Here is a 21,533-nt window from a genome sequence, read left to right as displayed (position 1 = left end):
TCTGCTCACAGTGTTCATTCACAATAGGCTCATTTCGATTGTAAATCTCGTAAATTTACGACTTTAAAAATCATAATTTTAATTTTTAATTTTTTTTTGGTGGCCCTAATACTCCGTCGGACCATAACACCGATGTTTATAGAATCCCACTTTGCCGCAGCGCACACACATACATGTATCTGCAGACACCCTGGGCCCGCCTGCATTCTGCTGCTGGCGCTGTCTCACCCACATGACGTCAACGCGTCACGTGACCCAAATCGAGCCGTTTCTGAAGCAGGGCGAAATGCGAGTGTGATTTGTCGTTTAATTTGTCAAATTTTACAAAAACCTGCGTTTGTCAACGGTAATTATTTGTTATTTTTGGTACATTAGAACATATGGAATATATCTGGATACTTATTTTAGCTTCGTCCCAGGCCATTACTAACACTTTAAATCTTGGGGATCCCACTCCCAGTGTGGAGAGGAGACCGCTGGGCCCAGGAGACCAGCACCCAAGAGACCAGACCACCACACCGAGTTTTAAGTGTTTAATTATCAGAGAGCGGTTAATATGACAGGGTGGCAGTTGCTCAGATGGTTGAGCAAGTTGGCCAATGATCAAAGGGTTGGCGGTTCGAACCCCGATCCCCACAGTCAATAATTGTTCTGTTCTTAGAGAAGACATCCCTACTCCTGCCTCCAGTGTGGCTCCACTGGTGTTTGAATGCGTATGAATCTCCCTGTGATGGTCAGAGGAGCCATAGGTGCGTTCTGGCAGCCATGACTTTGTCAGCCTGCCCCAGAGGCTGTGGCTGCATCAGTAGCTTACCATCATAGAGTGGGACAGAATCATGGAGACACATCTTAAGTGCTGAGCGTCTGGAAAACTGCAGAAAAGTCCAATCTGTTATTATTATGTGGGTCTGCAGGACAGAGCAGAAATGCAGCACAGGTATCGGCACACCAGCAGCCGCCCCCCACCCGCCCACCTTGGCTTCTATATGTGTAGCGTACTATAAATAGGCGCACAAGAGTGGGATATTTACATCCCCTGGGGCCACTGTGAATCAGTCAAGAAGAAGCAAAGACAGATCTCAGTTATATCTTTCTTCCACGACAACACTATTAAAGAGGCCTTTTGTGTTTATGTGGGTCACAGTCATTCCACTACATCAAAGCTGTGCTAAGCTCTCTCTCAGACAAACATCAGCATGAATAAATAAAAAGTCCAGACATTAAAAAAGGTTTTAAAAAATAATATAACAATATAAATAACAATAATAATAGTATCTTATCCTTGAAGCAAAGCGCTTGAGACACAAGTCCTATAGATCTGCCACGAGTAACAGAAATTTGTCATTAGTTCTATACAACCAACAGGTCCAGTAAAGATGCAATTCCAACAACCCCCATGGGTCATTAGGGAGTCACAAATATTCTAGGAATATTCCTGTTGTTGTAGACTGAGCCGGAAAAGCTGCAATCTTTCTGTCTGATACTGAAAAAACACAAGACCACAGAAGGGAAAACCTTGTTGCAGGGTCAGCAATAAAGACGGGAGAAGATGATGCGCCTGACTGTGTGGAGGAAGACAAGGAGAAACCTGACACAAGCCAAAGCCTGTGCCATGGGTCTTGACAATGATATGCAATGGTTCTCTATGTAGAAGTTACCTCTGCAATTAATTACATAAAACCTCTTAGGCTGGTGTTCACACTGAAGGAACAGATCTATTTTCTAATGGACTCTAGAATTCCTCAAAATTTTCTTCTCAAGAATTCTAGGGGGTTTGCACATCTTAACACCCATCGTTCTTCTCATGGGAACAGCAAGAAAACAAAAAGATCGAATCTGTTTCCTGTGAGTGGAATGTGCTTATCTGCGGCTCTTTCCTCATATCCAGTACAGTTTGGATGTGAAGTGGGCAGTTTGCAGCATCTTTGGCCTCTAGCTTATCTGCATTCATGCACTTCAGAGAATCATCAACAGCACACGGAACAATCCTGGCTGCTTCCCCCCAACCCCCCAACCCCACTGACCCGCTGTAGAGATGTAGTCTATACAGACAACTCAAATTAATTTAATCCAGAATGCATTTCCCCCACAGCACACTGAACTGTTTACTTCTGGAAAAACATAATTGCATTAGATCAGCTGAAACACTCAGTGTATTTAAATCCAGGTTAAAGACTCACCTGTTCTCAGCTGCATTTGATTAATATGTATTCAAAAGTTTACGTCCGCACTTTTTATCTATGCTTGTTTTAAATTCAAATCTTTTTACTTTCTTTTAATTTTATTTTAATGATCACACTTTTACTATTTCTTTTGATTGTTTCTTTTAATGTTTCATGTAAAGCACTTTGAATTGTCTCTGGACATGAAATGTGATATACAAATAAACTTGCCTTGCCTTGACTTGCCTATTTCCTCCAGCTGGGGGAGCAGGTAGCCAACGACCATTTCTGCAGTCCTTCAGATTTTCTGCAGAGCTTTCCTGCCCCGGGCTGAGCACCAGAACATCAGGATGTTCTCTATTATGGAGTTATGAAAAGCCTGCAACAGTTTTTTCAAGAGGCGTACAAGTGGAGTCTCTTCTTAGCCTTGCCCACCATAGAAGCTTTGCTAGTAGCCATTGCTACACTAAGAAACTTGGAGTTCATCTCTGGAGGGGTATTGTATAAAAATAAGAAAAATGTCAGAAAGTTCAGGAGGTCTGAGCAGGCAGCAACTGTCTGTCTCGTATCCAGCGAGCTCCACTGGACTAAAGGAGGCTGGGTTACCATCCAGACAGTCGCTGTGATAAGCTAGTTATCTGCCCGGGGTGCATCTGTTCTTCACCTGCCCTGGTAACTCCACGGCCCCAGCAAGTTAAGGAATTAGATGGAAGTTCATGATATGAACACTTTCATTAATTAGTATTCTACCCGATGCTTGAGTCACTGATAACATCTCATGCACATAGCTGAGATCCTGATTGGGATGCGATGCGGCCTGTCAAACTTCAGATTTTTTAATTTTGTCTGCAATTTGCCAATTCGTGCCTAGTCACTCAAATTACACTGCTGCCAGTCCTTCACGCTGCAGTCTTTGCTCAGGTCGCGCCGCGGGACTTCAGATCGCCTCAATTCGTGTCTGTACCATTAACACAACATCGCAACTGGCCACCTCTCGGTGTGAATGCACCTTAATGGTCAAGCAAAAGAGATCGCAAAGACAGACAGCACAGGAGAGAAAGTGTTTTAGTGTACCAGTAGGGATGAAAGACCATCCTACTCGATCTAAGAGCAGACCTTCTTACAACTAATGGAGAAGGAAGTATTCCAGGACACTAATAGCTGGGTGGGTCTTTTGCCCATCCGTTCCACAAGGCCAAGACTCCCGAACAATCATCAAGTATACCAACAAATCTGTTCAGTTGATCACCTACTAAGGAAATGACCAGAATTGAGGAAACATTTTGAGTAATTCATAAAGAACATATTCAACAACAAACATGCTGAGTTGGTGCTGGCTCTGGAGAAGCAAGAGGAATGCTGGTGTCTCATCTTCTTTGGCCTTTATCACCCATGCAAATTTTTGATTTTTGATTTCAGAGCACAACACCAAGGAGTGTCTGTGAATGACTTTCTTCTCACCAGCCCAAACCTCAACGCTCTGTTAGCTGTCCTAGTGCGATTTTAGAAGGACAGTCACTGCTGATATCAAACAGATTTTTATTGTTTCCTGATTCGTGAGAATCACATAAATTTCTAATGGTTCTTATGGCACCAAAACAATGACATTGAGAAACCAATAGTGGTGTACCACATTAAACGTCCATGTCTTTGGAAGTATATCTCCCCAGCTGAAGTGATATACAAGCTCAGGAGAGAATCTCAAAGTCAAAGCGATGACATCAGTACTCAGCATATGTGGAGCACCACTTCTATGTCGACGACAGTCTGATCTCTTTCCCATTTGAGAAAGAAGCCATCAGCATTCTAAAAGCAGCTTGAGACAGTCTCGCTGCTTCTAACTTAACGTTACACAAGACTGCCTCCAACGGGGACATTGTTTTGAATGGATTTCCAAAAGCAGATTTGGCAACTTGCCGGAAGGACCTTGACCTTGGTACTGACTTCCAGCCCATGCAACGGAGTTTTGGATAATCTGCGACATCACCAGAGATGTGTTCAGCTTCCAAGTGTTAGCAGATGAAAAACCTTACACTCAGAGGGGGGTGTTATCCCCAGTGAGCAGTTTTATGTCCCACCACGGTTTGCTGCTGCAGTTGTCATCTGTGGCAGAGCCTTACTGAGAGGACTTGCCATGGAGTAAACCCATTGGGATGACCCACTCTGAAGGAAAACCAGACAAATGGTGCATGTGGACTACTCTTAAAGAACTCGTGCATGTACACGCACACATTTCTCAGCACTTGCTCAAAAGCCTCCAGAGTGGCAATTGCAGTAATGGCCTATGTTAAAGTGGCCAATGTTCAGGGTAAGAGTGATCTTGGATTTGTGTTTGGAAAGGTCAAACTAGCTAAACAACCAAAAGTCACCAGTCCAAGACTTGAACTCTTTGCATCAGTGCTGACAGTGGAAATAGAGTTGCTGGCAGAGTGTATGGAGACTCAGTTCAACTCTGTGAAGGTTTTTACAGACAGTAAGGTTGTCCTTGGTTACATATGTAATGAATCAAGAAGATTCTATGTGATCCGGAGTTCATCCTCACCAGAGCAGTGGAACTATGTTCCAACAAATCCAAACCCAGCAGATGTTGCATCAAGGTCAATACCCGCAGCCTGATATCCAGTGTGTGGCTAAAAGGACCAGACTGAACAGAAAGACAGCAGCCACACACATTTTCATCTGATTGATCCAGAGTCGGATCAAGACATTGGCCCAACTGTGATCTTCAGTAATTCTATAGTATCGATCTGAAGTTGGTATCAGATCAATATCGGCTCGCAGATAGCGATATCTCTAGTTTTGTTTGAAACTTTTCTGTATCAGCAAAAAGGACCCTTCTGAGTCGCAGCCTCACCACTCTGTCCAGTCCTGTGAGATCTCAGCAGCAGCTCTCACCGTGCTTGCATGCATTGTTCACCCTATGTCCACTCGATTTAAATGCTGAGTTGTTTTTGACAAGTTACTTTTCGCATGTTTTTATTGTTCTATTTAAAAGCTAAGAAGTTTTCTTTTTCTTGTTAAACATTCTAATTTATTTTTGGATCATAGTTACTTGTTTCTTTTGCTTTGTTGATGGTTTTGAATTCACTTCTTCCCTTTTTATTCAATTTTATTACGCTTTTATTTTAATAAATTTTTTCCATTTAATTGAAAATATTGTCCTAATTCTGTTTTTATGATTATCAAGTAACTAATTTAATTCATTTGTTTATTTCAAAGGGACAGTGCACATCAAAAGCATTGCTGCAATGTGCCAGAATTCGCCCAAAATCTATTTTTCATCTGTAGCACCTGGACAAGTGTTAAAAATTGTCAACCTAAAAACCTCAAAACATTAGTTAAATACACAAGTGAAAAATATAGAAATACATAATCTGTGTTGAATACATATAAGATACATATAACAATAATAAAATGCACAGAGTGGGAAACATTAAAACTATTATAAAGGACACAAAGGTGGCATAGAATGGACAGGGAGGGGCAGACAATTAATAGAATTAAATGTAGACATGTGTGTTGTGATCGAAACCAGTGTCTTAAGTGCTTTTTAAACATGGTGTATGTGGTGAGTTCTCTGATAACGTGAGGAACAGACTGAAATCACTAAAAAAGTTAAACTTAATAAAAAAAACAGTCATGGTGATTAAAAACAATTGAGATTTTGATGTTATTGTCGGATCCACCAGATTTACAAAATACATCGGTATTGGCCAGTATCGGATCGATACCCAAATGGTCAGTATCCTCCAGCCCTAACCTCCTGGGCTAAAAGTGCAGTTGAAGCTCCTCTAGATGTAAGATGTTTTGAGTCCAATTCATCTTGGAGTTCACTTGTGAAAACTATTGCAAGACTGATGCACATAATTAGCTCCTTCAGAATGAATGATATGAAAGAAGAGGATGTTTCGTAAGGCCTCACAATAAGCCCCAATTCTCCCCTTCTCCCTAAGTAAATTGTGCTCAGGTGATGTACAAGATTGAGACCATTCTAAACAAGTTCCTTCGTATCACCTAGAGATGAAATAGAGGACATTATATTGATTGATTTAATTTGAGGGAGGACAAACCACAAACCTTGTAAGATATTAACCACCTGGAAACTTGTCTGTCTATGAAATGGTGAAATGTGGTGTCGTAGAAAGGAAACTGCTTTTTTCTAGCAGAATTTGTTTTTGCTTATAGTGTTCAGGTCTCCTGCAGTTATCATGACCTCCCTGCTGCCTTTTGAGGAGGTTCTAGCCTTTTTTATAAAGTCCCCATTGATGCCTTTCTTTGTGAGATTCTCACCTTCCTTCAAGGACATTTTAGCTCCAATTGCAGTTTGGTTATAAGCTAAACCCTGCCTTCATTCATCAACACAGTTTAAGAAGATGCTTGGCCATTTTGATTTAAAGTCTAAAGTTGTTCTGTCCTGATGAAGCTGAATCGTGTTCCTGATGTTTGTGTTGGCTTCGTTCTGATCAATTGATGTGAGCCAAAAAACTGAAATTGTGCCCCAATATCCCCCTTTCATCTGCGCAGATGTTTCAGCAGCCTTCTCCATTCATGAGCTTCTTCCTTCTGTGTTTGGATGGTGCCAGCATGAAAGGCATCATCGACCGCCTCGGATCGATTAGTCACACAAATCCAAGTTTGGGAAAGTCAACCCTGTGTTCACCAGTGATAAAGTGCACAATCCCACTCTCAGCTCGGCACACATTTGTCTCTCAAGGAGGCTTCCAGGGCATCACTGTTACTCACAATACCATTCTCCAGGGAGGGGGTTAGTGGTTCCTTTGAGGCTGGCTGCCCCCAGCCAAACAGACTAGCGACAGAGGGGGAGGGGAAAGGCAGGGACCTTACAAATTAGGCTGCTGCCATGCAAATCCAACAATATATGCAAACAAGTTGGAGTGGCTGAGACTCTGACTTTTGCAAGCTCCAATTAAAATTAAGCACCTTCAAGCTTATGGAAATGAAAAATCCCCTGTCCTGCTGGTAAAATCCTGAGTGAATTTGGTGTTCTGAAACAAAACATTTCAAGAATGGTAAATATTTTACAATAACTCTATATCTTTTCATTTGTTACAAACCTTTTATTTTCCTTTCTGAGATTCCACAGGGTAGTTAGTTTTGTTTTTTGGTAAAACTAATTAATTACAGAACTTTCTCAGAGTTTGACCCAATCTGAATTCTTCCCTTCTTCCTACCCGTCCATTTGTATAGTCTATGCTATGACCCAAACAAACTTTAGAAGCCACCACCTCCATTTCTTAAGCCAGACACTCCACCACTATGCCATTGCTCTCTGCCTGCAGTCCATGCAGCGAAAGCTTCAGTCATCACTACATTTTTACATGAGAAAAGGAACACCTAGAATCTAGGGGGATGTTTTCAGGTCAGAACTTTTCCTTGTGTTCCAGGTTTGTGTTCTTACTTGTGACAACGCTTTTGGAGGCTGGAGGTCCACGCTTGCTGTTCTTCACCACCTCTAGTTTGACCTCGTATTCCTGTCCTGGACCCAGGCCGGACTGCTCAAAGACGGTCTCCGGGCGACCAAGAGAGTTCAGAATCTCACCATCCTCTTCTTTCTGCCAAGTCAAAGGGACCCTTTAAACTGAGAAATGCCCATCCATTACTTTGACTTTTTCTAATGTTGATATAAGAATATTCTCATCACATGTTTCAGGTTTTCGCATATGCGAGAAGAGGGGGATGTACAGGATGTGGTCTACCTGGTGGTCTACCTATCTGGTCAAGTAGAATCAGTGCAATGATGACCACCAATTTGTCTGTTTTTCTCCACAGAACTCACTGTATTCCTGAAGATGAGATTCCAGCCATCAAAAGGAATATCCAGAGGGTCCCACTGCACCTCCACAGATGTTTCCCTCACTGACTTGAACTTCAGACCCTCAGGCTCAGGAAGATCTGTCAGAGGAACAGTGTGAGAGGATTGAGCCTTCCTGTGGAGTGGAAGCAATTAGTAGCTGCTGCTGAGTGCATAAACTTACGTGTAGCCACCCTAGCACTGACAGGGACACTCCTCTTGTTGCTGAGTACAGCATAGACACTGATCAGGTACTCCACACCAGGCTCCAACTCCCGAATAGTGGCCTCCTTCTGGTCCCCAGCCACCCGCATGTCCAGCTCAAGACCTCCAGGAGCCGTGGGTATATAGGTGATGAGGTACTCTGTAACATGCATATCGTTCTCCCAGGAGAGATCAACTGTTTCTGGAGTGACCTCCACCACTGTCAAGTCCTTGGGTGGAGAGACTGTGGACAGAGAAACCATCAAAAAATTACTTCCGTACTGCAGGTGTCAACCTCAACAGGATGAGACTCAGGGAACTCAGGCCTTTTATCAAGAGAGTGATCAAATATTTCTCTGTTCTAGATTCATGGGTCATGTGACGCTTTTCTTACAGTGAGCAAACGGGGTACAGGCTTTTGGCATTACAAGAATAATTAAACTGCTGGGACAAAGGCTACAGAGTTGAGTATTAAGCATGTAATGCACAGATGAATGTCTTTTTCCAAAGTTTGTAAATGAACGAATATCAAAAGATTTTTCAAGGACAATGGAAACAGTGCCAGTTCACTAGAGTGTGGATGGCAGTGGTGGAGATACAAAGCGACCCCAGAGGAAAACCAGATTCAGGTATGATTACCCTTGAGGGTTTTAGAAATAGATCTATAAATCATTTTTGCTATAATAAAAAAAAGAAAGACCATCAATTTAACCTAAAGTAGCTTAGCAGTGTGTACATGTGACGAGGAAAATAATTTCTACATTGGACCTTTGTTAAAGCAGTATTCATTAGTGTGGAGGGAAGCTGTCCAGCCAGACACATGAACTTCAACAAATACAAAATCTCAGAACCTTCCATGGAGAAGGTTCTGGTTGTGGTCTCAACCTTTTTTTTACTGAATGCTCAGAACCAAGCAGACATTAAACAAGGCCTGTTAAAGCTGCTTTGTAATGAGTACAGAGCTCAGGGTTTTTATTATGTCACAGATTGTTTAATTCAAACCTGAGCGGAGGCTGAGCTGCGGCTATCTCTGTCTCACCTGCCACCTGCACAGATCTGAAGATGTTGTGAGCTTATAGATGACGTGTAGAACCTGCTTCTTGATTAGCTTTATAAATATTGTGGACAGACTGGGTGGATATGGGTCTGCAGGAAATTTAATCCCAAATGGTCTCCTATGAAGACCAGACTAATAGCTGCACGTTTTCAGTCTTTGGGGAGCACCCCTGTATGTTGAGAAATGCTTAACAAGGCAATTACACAAGATTTTTTCTTTTTTTAAGAAGAATGGATCTAGTGTATTTGGTAAATTACAACCTGTAATTACCAACTAATGTACCAATAGATGCCTGGGTCATGTGATTTATCTTCTTCTTTTCCTTTCGGCTTTTCCCTTCAGGGGTCGCCACAGCGAATCAGTTTCCTCCATCTAAGCCTGTCTTCAGCATCCTCCACTCTAACACCAGCCACCTTCATGTCTTCATTCACTGCATCCATAAACCTCCTCTTTGGTCTTCCTCTAGACCTCTTTCCTGCAGCTCTAGACTCAGCATCCTTCTACCAATATATTCACTGTCTCTCCTCTGAACATGTCCAAACCATCTCAGTCTGGCCTCTCTGACTTTAGGTCATGTGATTTATCATGAGTGAATATCCCAACTTTTATGTAAAAAGAGCTAATGCTTATTTTTGAAAGCTTAAAATACATAACTTACCCCTCTTAACCACAGAAAATAATATATTAATGGGGTTTCTTAGTTGTGACTGAGGTGTTTTGTTTTCTTGATACCATTTTGTGGCATTTTTAGTTTTTTGTTAAACTGCTGCTTGGTGCATTCAGGAGCCTGATTGTTTCTGCATCTTGGTTCTTGTTATTCCAGCTAGTACAGTCGCCTCAGTTCTCCAGTGGCTTTTCTCTCCGTCAACAGCCGCTCCGTGACCAAGTGGAGCCGCAAAGAGCAGAGAAGCAGCAGCTACAACCAAGATAATGGGGACCATTTAGCACAGTGGAGGTTTTGTTACAGCTGGATTTTGTCTCCTATCTCTAACAGGAATTCACTAATGCTAATGAATAATAAATAAAATAAAAATGTAAAAGGAATACTCACAGACTGCACTTTTTAAATCTAAGGTAAAGAGGGAAGGAGCCCATGCACTCTTTGGGCCTTATGTGTAAATCTGCATACCTCGCAGTTCCCTTGAGGTTCATACGACCACCTCATGAAAATGGAACATACCATGTCATTCGTGTGGTAAGTGTATCGTGAGGTTACACACTTCTGACGTACGGGTAATGCGGTCGTACGGCGTTCTTATGCCAGACTCTAGTGGTCAGTAAGGTGTGAGTACTGGCTGCTTACTGACTGCACGCATGCTGCACATACATAGTGTACATGGTCTGTAAACGCACGAAGGATGTTCACTCAAACTACACTCTGTAATTTCCTCATTTCTAACAAAAAGGATGCATGTGGGGAGCGCGCACGCATCACTTGAACAGCCGTTTCTAATCCTCTAGAAAGCTGCGTTCTGAACATCAGCCCCTCTTAACCCAAGAAGAAAAGCATTGTGACATCGCAAAGTCTGTTTTTTTTCTTTCTCTCTCCGCAGAGCTAGCAACAACAAAACACTTTAATTTTATATGCACGGCATGCACATACATCTTTGCAAAAGATCAGATGTTTGTTTTTGTTGGTAGAACGCAGACTTGCTGCCGAGACCGGCTGAAGGGTGACGCCAACAAGCAGTGAAAGGCGGAGCCTCAGAGATTGAGGCGCCTTACTTCCAGGTGGGAGAAGAGCATGAAATGACAATATTTCAAAAATAATTTGTTCTTTTGTGTGCCAAAGGTAACATATCCTATTTATGGATATAGTTTACTCTGAAAGGTTAAAGAACTACATGGTATAAACCAGGGGTCACCAACCTGGTGCCCCCAAGGTCCCCACAAGGTGCCGCAGATCTCTTCTAAAAAGCACAATTCGCTTGTGAGCTGCATCAAAAATTCACTTTTATTCTCTTTCTATCTTTTTCTATTACATTTGCTTTTACATAGATTTAAAAATCTAAATGTCTCATGATACATGAACTTTAGACTTCAGACTCTCCAGTTCAAAAATCACTAATTTTGTTAAAAAATGTTGCAGATTTGGTCATGAGTTCAAAATGGGACAAGAGTCGTTTAAAAATCTGTAAATTGCTTTTTCTTTAACTTTACATAATTGATAAACATGATACAAAACAGTGCTGAATATTGATATCTGTTTCCTAGCTTGTTGTCATTGTTGATTATTATGGTGAGAAAACTGTCTTTACATAGAGTAGTATCATTATTCATTATTAATAATGTATAACTAAGTAAAATTTGTTATTTCAAAACAGTAGCCCTTCATATGACTCAGTACCCATGAAGTAGCCCTCAGTTTGAAAAGCTTGGTGACCCTTGGTATAAACCCTTCAAAAGAATGTTTGGGTCCGTGTGAAGTCCTACTGAGATGTCAGTGTGCTGCATGTAAACACTTCAGCATCATGAAGGAGAGAATCAGCATTGTGCCTTTCTAGAAAATTAATACTCCAGTCCACAGTTAGAAACATGCACCAAACAAGTTCACATCTACAATGTTAGAGTGTTTTTTAGTGTCAAACCAGAACATGTGTGATGTGTGTCACACGTACTCGTGATTCTTCCTTCAAATGTTGCTGTTGTCAAGCAAAGTGGTTGGAAACCATTCACTAACATTCTTTGCCTGAAACGAATCCTGAAGTGAAAATGAACCTGATTTCAATGAAGACGAAGAAAGTTTCACATTTTTGAAAGCGAATGATTTAAAATCATGTCTTGATAGAAATTCTGTGAATGTTTGTGTTCTTCACTCTCATCTCTGTTAATGGAAGCAAGCAACAAAGGAAAATCATGAAAACAGCAGCACTACACAAAGGTTTAAAGCTTGGCATTGGAGGCACATGGGCTAGCTTACCATCGGAACAGTCCTCTCCAATGAAGCCCTCATGACAAACACAAACTCCATTGTCACAGCTCCCCTGGTTCTGGCAGTCTCCTGGGCAGGTCAGCACAGAACAGTCCGGCCCGGTGAAGCCCTCGTAGCAGACACAGCTGCCATCGACGCAGTAGCCTCTGTCCAGACAGTTGCTGGGGCACGTCTTCTCACTGCAGTCCTCACCAGTGAAACCCTGCTGGCAAACACACTGTCCATTTACACACTGACCTTGGTCCTGGCAGTTGTTGGGACAGGTGAGCTCACTGCAGTCTTTGCCTGTGAAGCCCACAAGACACACACACTTCCCATCCACACAGTCTCCCCTGCCCATGCAGTCTCTGGGACAGGTCTTGGTGCTGCAGTCCTCCCCTGCGTAGCCTTTTTCACATATGCACTCCCCGTTGATGCACCGTCCTCTTTCTTGGCAGTTGTTGGGGCAGGACAGCTCGCTGCAGTCTTCACCCTGGTATCCAATGTCACATATGCATTCCCCATTAATACACTGGCCATTGTTGCTGCAATTGTCAGGACAGGAGAGGATGGAGCAGTCCCCCCCCTCAAACCCAGGATCACAGATACATTTTCCATTGAAGCAGTGGCCTCTCTCGTGGCAGTTCTTAGGGCAGGTGAGCTTTGAGCAGTCCTCCCCGCTGTAGCCCGTCTGACAAACACATTGGCCATCCACACAGGTACCACGATCGTTGCAGTTAGCAGGACAGGTGAGCTGTCCGCAGTCCTCTCCAGTGTAGCCCTCTTCACAGTAGCAAGTCCCATTGATGCATTGCCCTCGGTCATAGCAGTCGTTGGGACAGATGAGCTCAGAGCAATCGAATCCTGTCCACGGATGGTCACAGATGCATTCGTCCTCCACGCAGCGCCCACGGCCAAGGCAGTTGTGGAGGCAGTTAGTCTGGGAGCAGTCTTCACCAATGAAGCCCTCCTCGCAAAGACAGGACCCCTCCACGCAGTGGCCATAGTCACCACAGTCCATCAGGCACATCTCGATGCTGCAGTCGTCACCGGTGAAACCCTCGAAGCACTCACACTGGCCATCGACACAGCGACCCTGATCCTGGCAGTCGTTGGGGCACTCTGGCTCTGTGCAGTTGGGGCCCTTCCATCCAGGTTCACAGGTGCAGCTGCAGCTATCCGTGCTCCAATTTCCACGCCCGTTACAGTATGGCTTTGTAGACAGCTCACCTGCTGGAAGTCAGAACAGGAGAGTTGATAAATAACCTTCTAAATGCAAAGATTTATGACATCAGCCTCCAGGAAACAGGCTGTCATCAAAGTAATCTGAGAGAATCAGTAGACTGAAATACTGAGTTTACTTTCAAGTAAGATTTTGGGTATTCTTAAGTGCTGGGCAGTTTTCTACAAGAGTAAACAGAATCGGTCTTCAACTGTAACTCTTTACTAAATAAGAAGGAAACTCTACTTTACTGTATTTGCTGGTAGTATTGTTTTCTAGTTTGGGAGAAGGGGGTTTTCCTCAACTTTTTGTTGTGTTTGCTTGGTTAGCACATGGACAAATAAAAACTGCAGCAAAGACAGAAGAAAACACAGGTGAGCTTCAGGAAACATCAAGGTCCTAGACGCTCAGTGAACCATAGAGAGAAAATGTTTATGTTTATCTTTGGGTGTGCTGCGGGTGACAGGTTATAGTGAACAGTTCTACGACACTTATGGGGCAGTAGGACGGTATTAGCGTCAATAGCTTAAAATCTGAACTCTTTCCATCAATGAGACAGAACTAGAGGTGGGTATTACTACACTTTTCAGATTCAATAAAATACTATTTATTTTTTGCATAAAATATTTGATGCCAATTGCTATCAGTTTCTTATTGATGATTTTTTTTCCCCCTAAGCATAATATTTGTTGTTCAAAAAACACATACGATCAAAAACTGGACAGGTAAGAACTCTAGTACGCAAGGTTCAAGACACAACTTGCAGCTCCTCTGGTCACAGGCCTTGAGCAGTTCAATGTGTTGGGGGGGCTGGGGGGGTTGGCTCAAAACACAGGATCAAGTCACCTAATCAAAGATATATCTAGATAAGACACGCTCCTTTTAGTTTCTCACCTATTGATTAATAATCGATACTTTAATAGAGGATCAGATACATAAATGGGTGTAAAAAAAGTGAACAAATTCTGAGTACAGGTAGATGCAGCTGAAACTGCTGCTTCCTTTAGAAGTTACCGAAGCTCACTGTCATGAACTGAGCTCAGCTCCATTACCTGTAACTTGAGCTCCACAGCAGCCCGCTCCGCTGCTGCACTGCTCCCTCAGGCTGGACAGCTCGGACTCCAACATTTCTAGCCGGCTCAGGATCTCCTTCATGTCTGGTAGCTGGTTGTTGCAGCCACAAGCTTGTTTGGGGATGCTGATGCGGTGGGTGAAGACAATCTGGTTGTCGCCATCCAGCGTGTGCTCCATTTGATCACTGTTCTGCACCTCCATGCCAGCAGTCTTCGGACTGGATCCTCCAGGCGAGTCCAGGTCCACGGAGCAGAGTGGAGCAGATGGGACATTGATGTTGTAGACATGGTTGAACACTACTGGCTGGTCAGGATGGGGAAGCGTGAGATTTTCCTGGGTGTTCTTGGGCATTAGGGCCTCCCTTTGGTGGCGAATCACCTTCTTGATCAAGCCACAAGTAGATATTTGACTTAGTAAGGCTGCAGTAAAGCAGCGCAAGAGGAATCCTCTCATCTCCATGGGCACGTGTAGCACTGCAGCCTCAGAGAAGGTCACAACCGAGTGGAATAGTCAACCGATCCTGAAAAAAGAGAAAGACAAAATCTCAGCAAAGGAGACAATCACTTCTGAACATTTACAGTCTGTTTCATGGAATAAACAGCCATTTGTGCACAAGATGTAATGCTCTCCGCTCTGTCTTGTACTTGCTATTGTGCACGTGCAGTCTTCCTTACACATGTCCACCTCAGAGACACTGACCTTCGCTCAGTGAACAGCACTCCTGCTTCTCACCAGTTTCAGCCCCTTTCTCTGAGCGGAGAGTCCACCCCATCATGACAGTGAGGCACGTTTCCCTCTGCTGGCTAAAGCCACAATTACTGCAGGAGTCTGCATGTCACCTGAGGATCTGCTGGAGGACCCTGCTTCAGGCAGCCTGTCAAGACATACATTTGGTCCCAGCAACACCTGGAAGGTTCCAGAGTACAACCCAGGCTGACATATTAATGTTAGTGTGAGCCTAAACCATCTGTTGGCTTCCTGTAAAACCAACCAGGAGCTGAAAGCAGCTGGTCAGCATTCCCTCAGCCGCTGCTTCTACTTTCAGTACCTCCTCATCTTTGTGGTGCATTTGTCTTTAGAGGTTTTTGGGTAAAACAAACTTTCCACAGTCAGCTAAATGAAACCATTCACACAGGAGAGGCAGTTCAGCTTCGGCCACCCTTGTGTGGCTAAGATCAGTGAAATAATGACGTGTTCTCTCCTTGAGAATATGCTGACAGGGATTTACTGTGCTAACCAGCATGGGGAGAGACCTCTCCTTTCTCATCTTTCTTTATAGCTATATATCTTCTGTAAATGTCTAATGCTTCAACAGCCAAGTTTCCCAGCTTGGGATGAATTAAGTATTTCTATCTATCTATTCTGCAGCCCATCATCAAGGCAGACACATGCACACACACGTGCACTCACGTTCCCTGACTGTCTTTGCCCAAACATCACAAACTCAGGATTAGATGAAGAAAATAGGCAGAAAATTGCCTCGTGTTGCTGCAAAGGTTTTAGTTTAGTTGGCTTTCTGGTCGCTGGCTGCTCTCCACAGAACCTCTGAACAAGAAGCCGATGCAGAGAGACCAAAGTGGCCTTTGTCCTCCAATCTGAGGCTCCTGCAAAACTGTACGTGGCTGGAAAATAAATAAAGCGAGGAGAGCCCCAGACTCCTGGTCGTGGTTTGAGCTGGTTTCCTGTCAGCTGCCGTCTCCTGCTTTTCAGCTGATAGATCTCAATGTTTCACCCCAGAAACATGGAGCTGATCCCTCCGCCTGGACTTCCCCCGGCGGCCCTGGGACCCCTCAAAGGCAGCTGGTTTCTGGCACTGAGGACATGGGCTTGATGCAGTGTGACTGCAGCTTTGTTGTTCCTTCACTCAGGTTTTCTCTGCGGTTTTTTCCTCCTAACCAGCTACCGTGCCTGCCGGCTGCTTTGCAGATGAATGTGAGGAGGAAATAATAAACCTGCTGGCACACGGGAGTTTTCTCCTGCTGATCCTAATGACTTGCTGAGATTGAGTGTTGAGAGTTTCTACCAAGCAGCAGGGAGAGCTGCAGTTTTGTTTGAGTTTCTGCTATGTCGTTGTTGGGATGCTAAACTGGTTTATGCTGTGAATCACATAAACAGCAGCGTCATTTACAGAAACTGAACTAAAACTTTCCCTGAAACAGAAAGAGTGAATATAATACGGCCTGCGGGGGGGGCGTCTGTAGGCTGGCAGCAGGGCAGAACTGTGTACAACAGACAGACGTAGAGAGAGAGAGAGGTGATAGAAGACCTGAAGTCAGCTGAAATGAACATGGAGGCGTTTCATAGTTCTCTGTGTTTTCAAGAGCGGCTCAGTTTCAGATTTCATAGACATGAATTTAGACGTAGAAGTTTATTTTTCCACATGTGACCTTTAGCAGTGTAGATATCATGGTTTATAGAACATGTGTGGTAATCTGCAACCAGCTATTGTTGCTATTTTATGACCAACTTTCTGCGTTTATATAGAGACAACTGTCATGTGATACTGAATATTAAAATAAAACTGAATTATTTTTGTGTTCTTCTCCACTCGTTTAAGTTCTGATGAAGTCAGGTTATGTCTTGAAGCAAGTTCATACTCTGCAGAAGGTTGTTTTTTACAATTAAAGTGAACTGAAAGACAGAGGATCTCGTTTGAGTGGTAACAAATACAGTAATGAGTAATGAATTACTTTTTAAATAGGTAATGGGTGTTTCTTTACTAATTTGATTGTGATCTCCTGCTATATGAGACTGAAGAAGGAGTTTTGCCAGCTCAGACTTCTGCTTGATGCCATTAGCCCACAGTTACCAGTAAACACAATCTATACAGGGGGGGTTCCTGTGTCTCCATCAATACTTCATCACTGTCAGAAGGTTTCTGAAGAGTTTAGGAGTTTCCAGAAAGATAGATGGATAAATGGATGGATGGAAGCTTGTAAAACTGCATTTTTTCACCTACGCAATATAGCTAGGATCAGGAATATGTTATCTAAAAGTGACGCTGAAAAACTCATCCATGCATTTGTTACGTCTAGACTGGATTACTGTAACTCTTTACTAATAGCATGCCCTAAAAGTTCTTTAAAAAGTTTTCAGCTTGTCCAGAATGCAGCAGCAAGATTGTTAGCAGGAACTAGCAGAAGAGAACACATCACTCCTGTGTTAGCTTCTCTCCACTGGCTACCAGTTGAATCCAGGATCAAGTTCAAAATCCTCCTGTTAACCTATAAGGCTCTGAATGGTGTGGCCCCATCCTATATTAGAGATCTCATAGTTCCTTACCAACCAGTCAGAACACTTTGTTCACAAAATGCAGGACTGCTTGTAGTTCCTAGAATTTCTAAAAGTACAGTTGGAGGTAGAACCTTCAGCCATCAAGCCCCTGTTCTATGGAATAAGCTCCCAGCTCATGTCAGAGAGGCCAGCACAGTTTCTACCTTCAAAACTAGCCTTAAAACATTCCTCTTTGGACAGGCGTTCTGCCAGGATAGCTAGTAATCATAGGATACTTAACATAATGCTCCCATACTGTTTGAAGTTTGGGGAAATAATTATTATAATTACGTATTTCTCCAATATGTGCTTGATTTACTAAAAATATGTATATTCTCTACTTAATAACATAGAAGGCAGGTCGATGTTAGAAGCTGGGGAAAGTATGGTGCACTGGGGCTCTGTGTTCTTTTTTCATCTACTTCTTCTCTCCTCTATTCTTTATTTTTATTAGTTCTGTATGTCTTTGATAGTGCAGTATGATTCATATGTTGATCCTTCTTTCCCACTCCCCTCCAAGGAGAGCGGGAGAGATTGCAGTTTTTGAAAGACTTGTTGGTGCTCCTGATGAAACCCAGCCCATCTGGATGAAGCCCCACCCACTTGGATCCCCCCCCCAACCAACCTGTATGAAGCCCCACCTGCATCAAGCCCAGCTCATCAGGATCCAACCCAGCTCATCTGGATCATGCCTATCTTTTGCACTATTTAAAATGTAGAGTTTTATAGTTGTAGAAGCTCATTTCTCTCTAACTGTTCTGGTATCTCCTGTCCGTTCTGGGATAGGATCTCTCCCTCATGTGGGAATCCCTAAGGTTTCTTCGTTTTATCCTAAACCAGGTTTTTTTTAGGAGTTTTTCCTTACCGGGAGGGAGGGTTGGGAAAAAAAAGAGTTAATTTAGTCTGTTTAGTTGTTAGCTATTGTTTATATTATATGACTGACTTTCTGCTTCAAGCCCAATGAGGCCATTGATTTGTGATATTGGGCTATAAATAAAACTGAATTGAATGGATAAATGGATGGATGATGGATGGATGGATGGATGGATGATGGATGAATGGATGGATGATAGATGGATAAATGGATGGATGAATGATGGATGGATGATGGATGGATGGATAAATGGATGGATGGATAAATGGATGATTGATGGATGGATAAATGGATGGATGGATAAATGGATGGATGGTTCGGCAGCAAATTAAAGAATAGTTTCAGGACAAACATCTGCAAATGACAGAAAAGGACGGATGTTGTTGGCCACATTTAGAGACTCTGATGCAGAGACAGGAGGCGGAGCTTGAGGCAGCACAGATGAAGATGCTGAGCTATTTTTGGGAGGGACCAAGATGGATCAGGACTGAATCCATCAGAGGATCAGATCATCAGATGCAGAAGTTTGAAAACATGGAGATGAGGAACTGTGAAGATGTTGGTTAAAGGATGGAGAGGAGAGATGGAGGGCGATGATTTACTGTAGCGCCCCCCCTAAGGGATTTAGCCAAAAACACAAAACAGAACTTCAGAGTCTGTGTAAAACTGATAGTACAGTTTCTAATTGTAACATTTTTCTCAACCAAGGAAGAAGTTGAAGAGAAAGACTGCAGAGATAAAGAGGATAAAATGGAACGTGCAGCCTGTAACCAATGAAAGATGAAAGTGAGGTTCTCCTCTGTGACCCCAATGGATCTGATAGCATAGCTAGTGGGGAATGGGAGGAGTGCAGTGTTTGGGGCTGATAAGGTGGAACTACAGCAGAAACTCTTATCAGAGTACTGGGGGAATGAGCTCCACCAACACCAGGAGCTCCATCTCCTGACAGTAAAAGCCACAGTCAAGCGCACATGATTGATGCTGCCCTGGAAATCCCATTTCTTCAACCAAAACCAATTTCCATCTTCAACACAAAGATACAGAGAAACAAATGTGGATAGAAGAGACGACAGCAGGTCAACCAGAGGCCAACGCCTCTGCAGTGTGGATGTGATTGGTGGCTCTGCTCTGTCATTGCACCTTTCCTGTTTTACTGTTGGTCCAGACTGTTTTTCAGCATGACCTCCGGAGGCTCTTTGTTTATTGAGGGAAGCCCCCGGTGTAGTGGGGGGCAGCAGCTTCTACAACTCATCCACCAGCTGTTTTTTTTCCAGACACAAGCCTCTTGTTCTGCTCAGCTTTCATTCTGAAATGCAGGTCATCTGAAAATGAGACAACTGCCTGGCAGCCTTCTGAGTCATGGCGCTGCCGTGGTATTGATGTCAACATCAGGGAGCGTCTAAACTTACCCTGAAACAAACCTCGCTCAGGCACCTGCCAGCAATCTGAGACTGCTCCACACCGCGGCAGGAGTTAGTCTTCTGTGTTCAAAGTCTGAGATGAGCGTTTAGACGAGACTTCCTGTGTCTTCATCAGACTGTAGGTCAAAGAGGCGCTCTGCTGTCACGTGACGGCAGATGCGTACTTATGGGTGTCCTTACATCATCTTTCACACTTTGGTTTTTGTGTCACACATCAGCAGGCGAGCGTGACTGTCAGATTATTTTTGTCTGTGGATCGAAAATCATGAAAAATCCATTTGATAAAAGACTGCAGGTTCCTGACAAACTCCCTGTGACCTAAATCTGCAGCGCTCCGGAAAATGTTTCATAGAAATGACGGCAGAGAATGACGTTGAGTGAAACTGTTTTCAGGGTTCGACAGCTTCCCACCAAACGGCATCGATGTCCTCCTGCTGGATTCTACAGCTTCATTCTCTGCAAGCAGTCACGCCAGCCTAACCCTCCCCAGATGAAAGTCACCCCCATGTCCTTGGACCCTGTTTCATCCACCAGCATCATGGCTCGTGCTTGAGAAGAGGCTGAGGAGCCGAGCAGAAAACACTGACCCCCCCCTCACTCAGATCAGCAGGGGGGCTCATTTAAAGCCTTCCTGGAATGCTACATATTTATTTCAGAAAGCGGGGGGGTTGTTTGTCTGCCTGTGTGAGAGCAGCATCTGAACTTCACAGCTTTTTCAGCAGAAAAAAATGGATTTTGTCTGTTAAGCAGTGATGGTATAATAAAGTTGTATTGAAATGATGTTCCTTTCACCTTTGACCTCTGCGTGTTCCTGACAGAAAGTCCAAACACGGAAACTAAAATTGTTCAATTCTGTTTCCTTCAGTGGAAGTGATGCATTCAAATGCAAAAGCATGGCAGAGGTGGCATCATGAGAAGTCTCAACACATCATAGTGCTGATAAAAATTCTGTCCAACATCCACATTTTTTAAATCCAACTTTTCCATCGCAGTCGGCTTCAAACTTTCACCGAAACAATCAGAGTCACCAGATCTGCTCAGACATCTTTCCTGGATCTGGACAGCGCCGGTCCGTACACCGGCGGTCCTTTAGGGTCACCATCAGCTAAGTGGGGTCAGAGGTCTGCGGCTCACACAGGGGGGTGACAGCTGCCCAAACAAAACCATCTCCTATTCATGGTGGGGGGCTTCACGCCAGTGACGGTGGGACACCACGCCAGGTGGAGCCGGAGCAGGTCTGACACCGGACCGTCTGTCTCTCTCAAGGAGCCCCCTTGAAGGTGGTGATGAGGGGTGCAACAACCAAAACCATGGAGGGTGGGGGGTAGACGAGGGTTAGACCGCTGACACAGATACAGAAACAATACACAGATGCACTATAACATACAACAACAACACACATGCACTATAACACACAACACACACATGCACTATAACACACACACAACAACACACATGCACTATAACATACAACACACACATGCACTATAACATACATCAACACACATGCACTATAACACACA

General features: G+C 43.6%; 1 protein-coding gene across 3 annotated transcripts in view; it reads right to left on the bottom strand.

The window, feature by feature from the left end:
* tnc (tenascin C) overlaps positions 1-21,533 on the bottom strand; it is a 58,126-nt gene that overhangs the window by 35,984 nt on the left and 609 nt on the right. For 2 of the 3 annotated variants that reach the window (XM_024265326.2, XM_024265325.2), the window contains exons 2-6: positions 14,421-14,962; positions 12,156-13,376; positions 8,159-8,422; positions 7,960-8,075; positions 7,582-7,735 (exon numbers count right to left, since the gene is read on the bottom strand). In XM_024265326.2, the coding sequence (XP_024121094.1) occupies positions 7,582-7,735; positions 7,960-8,075; positions 8,159-8,422; positions 12,156-13,376; positions 14,421-14,901 (2,236 nt within the window). In that variant the 5' untranslated portion in view covers positions 14,902-14,962. Of the gene's footprint in view, positions 1-7,581; positions 7,736-7,959; positions 8,076-8,158; positions 8,423-12,155; positions 13,380-14,420; positions 14,963-21,533 lie in introns of all 3 variants that reach the window. The other variant, XM_024265324.2, reaches the window with a different exon arrangement.

Source organism: Oryzias melastigma, linkage group LG13 (assembly GCF_002922805.2).
Source record: "Oryzias melastigma strain HK-1 linkage group LG13, ASM292280v2, whole genome shotgun sequence".
In the NCBI taxonomy this organism is placed as follows: Eukaryota; Metazoa; Chordata; class Actinopteri; order Beloniformes; family Adrianichthyidae; genus Oryzias; species Oryzias melastigma.
The sequence above is the reverse complement of the archived record's forward strand: the minus strand, read 5'-3'. Positions and strand labels throughout refer to the sequence as shown.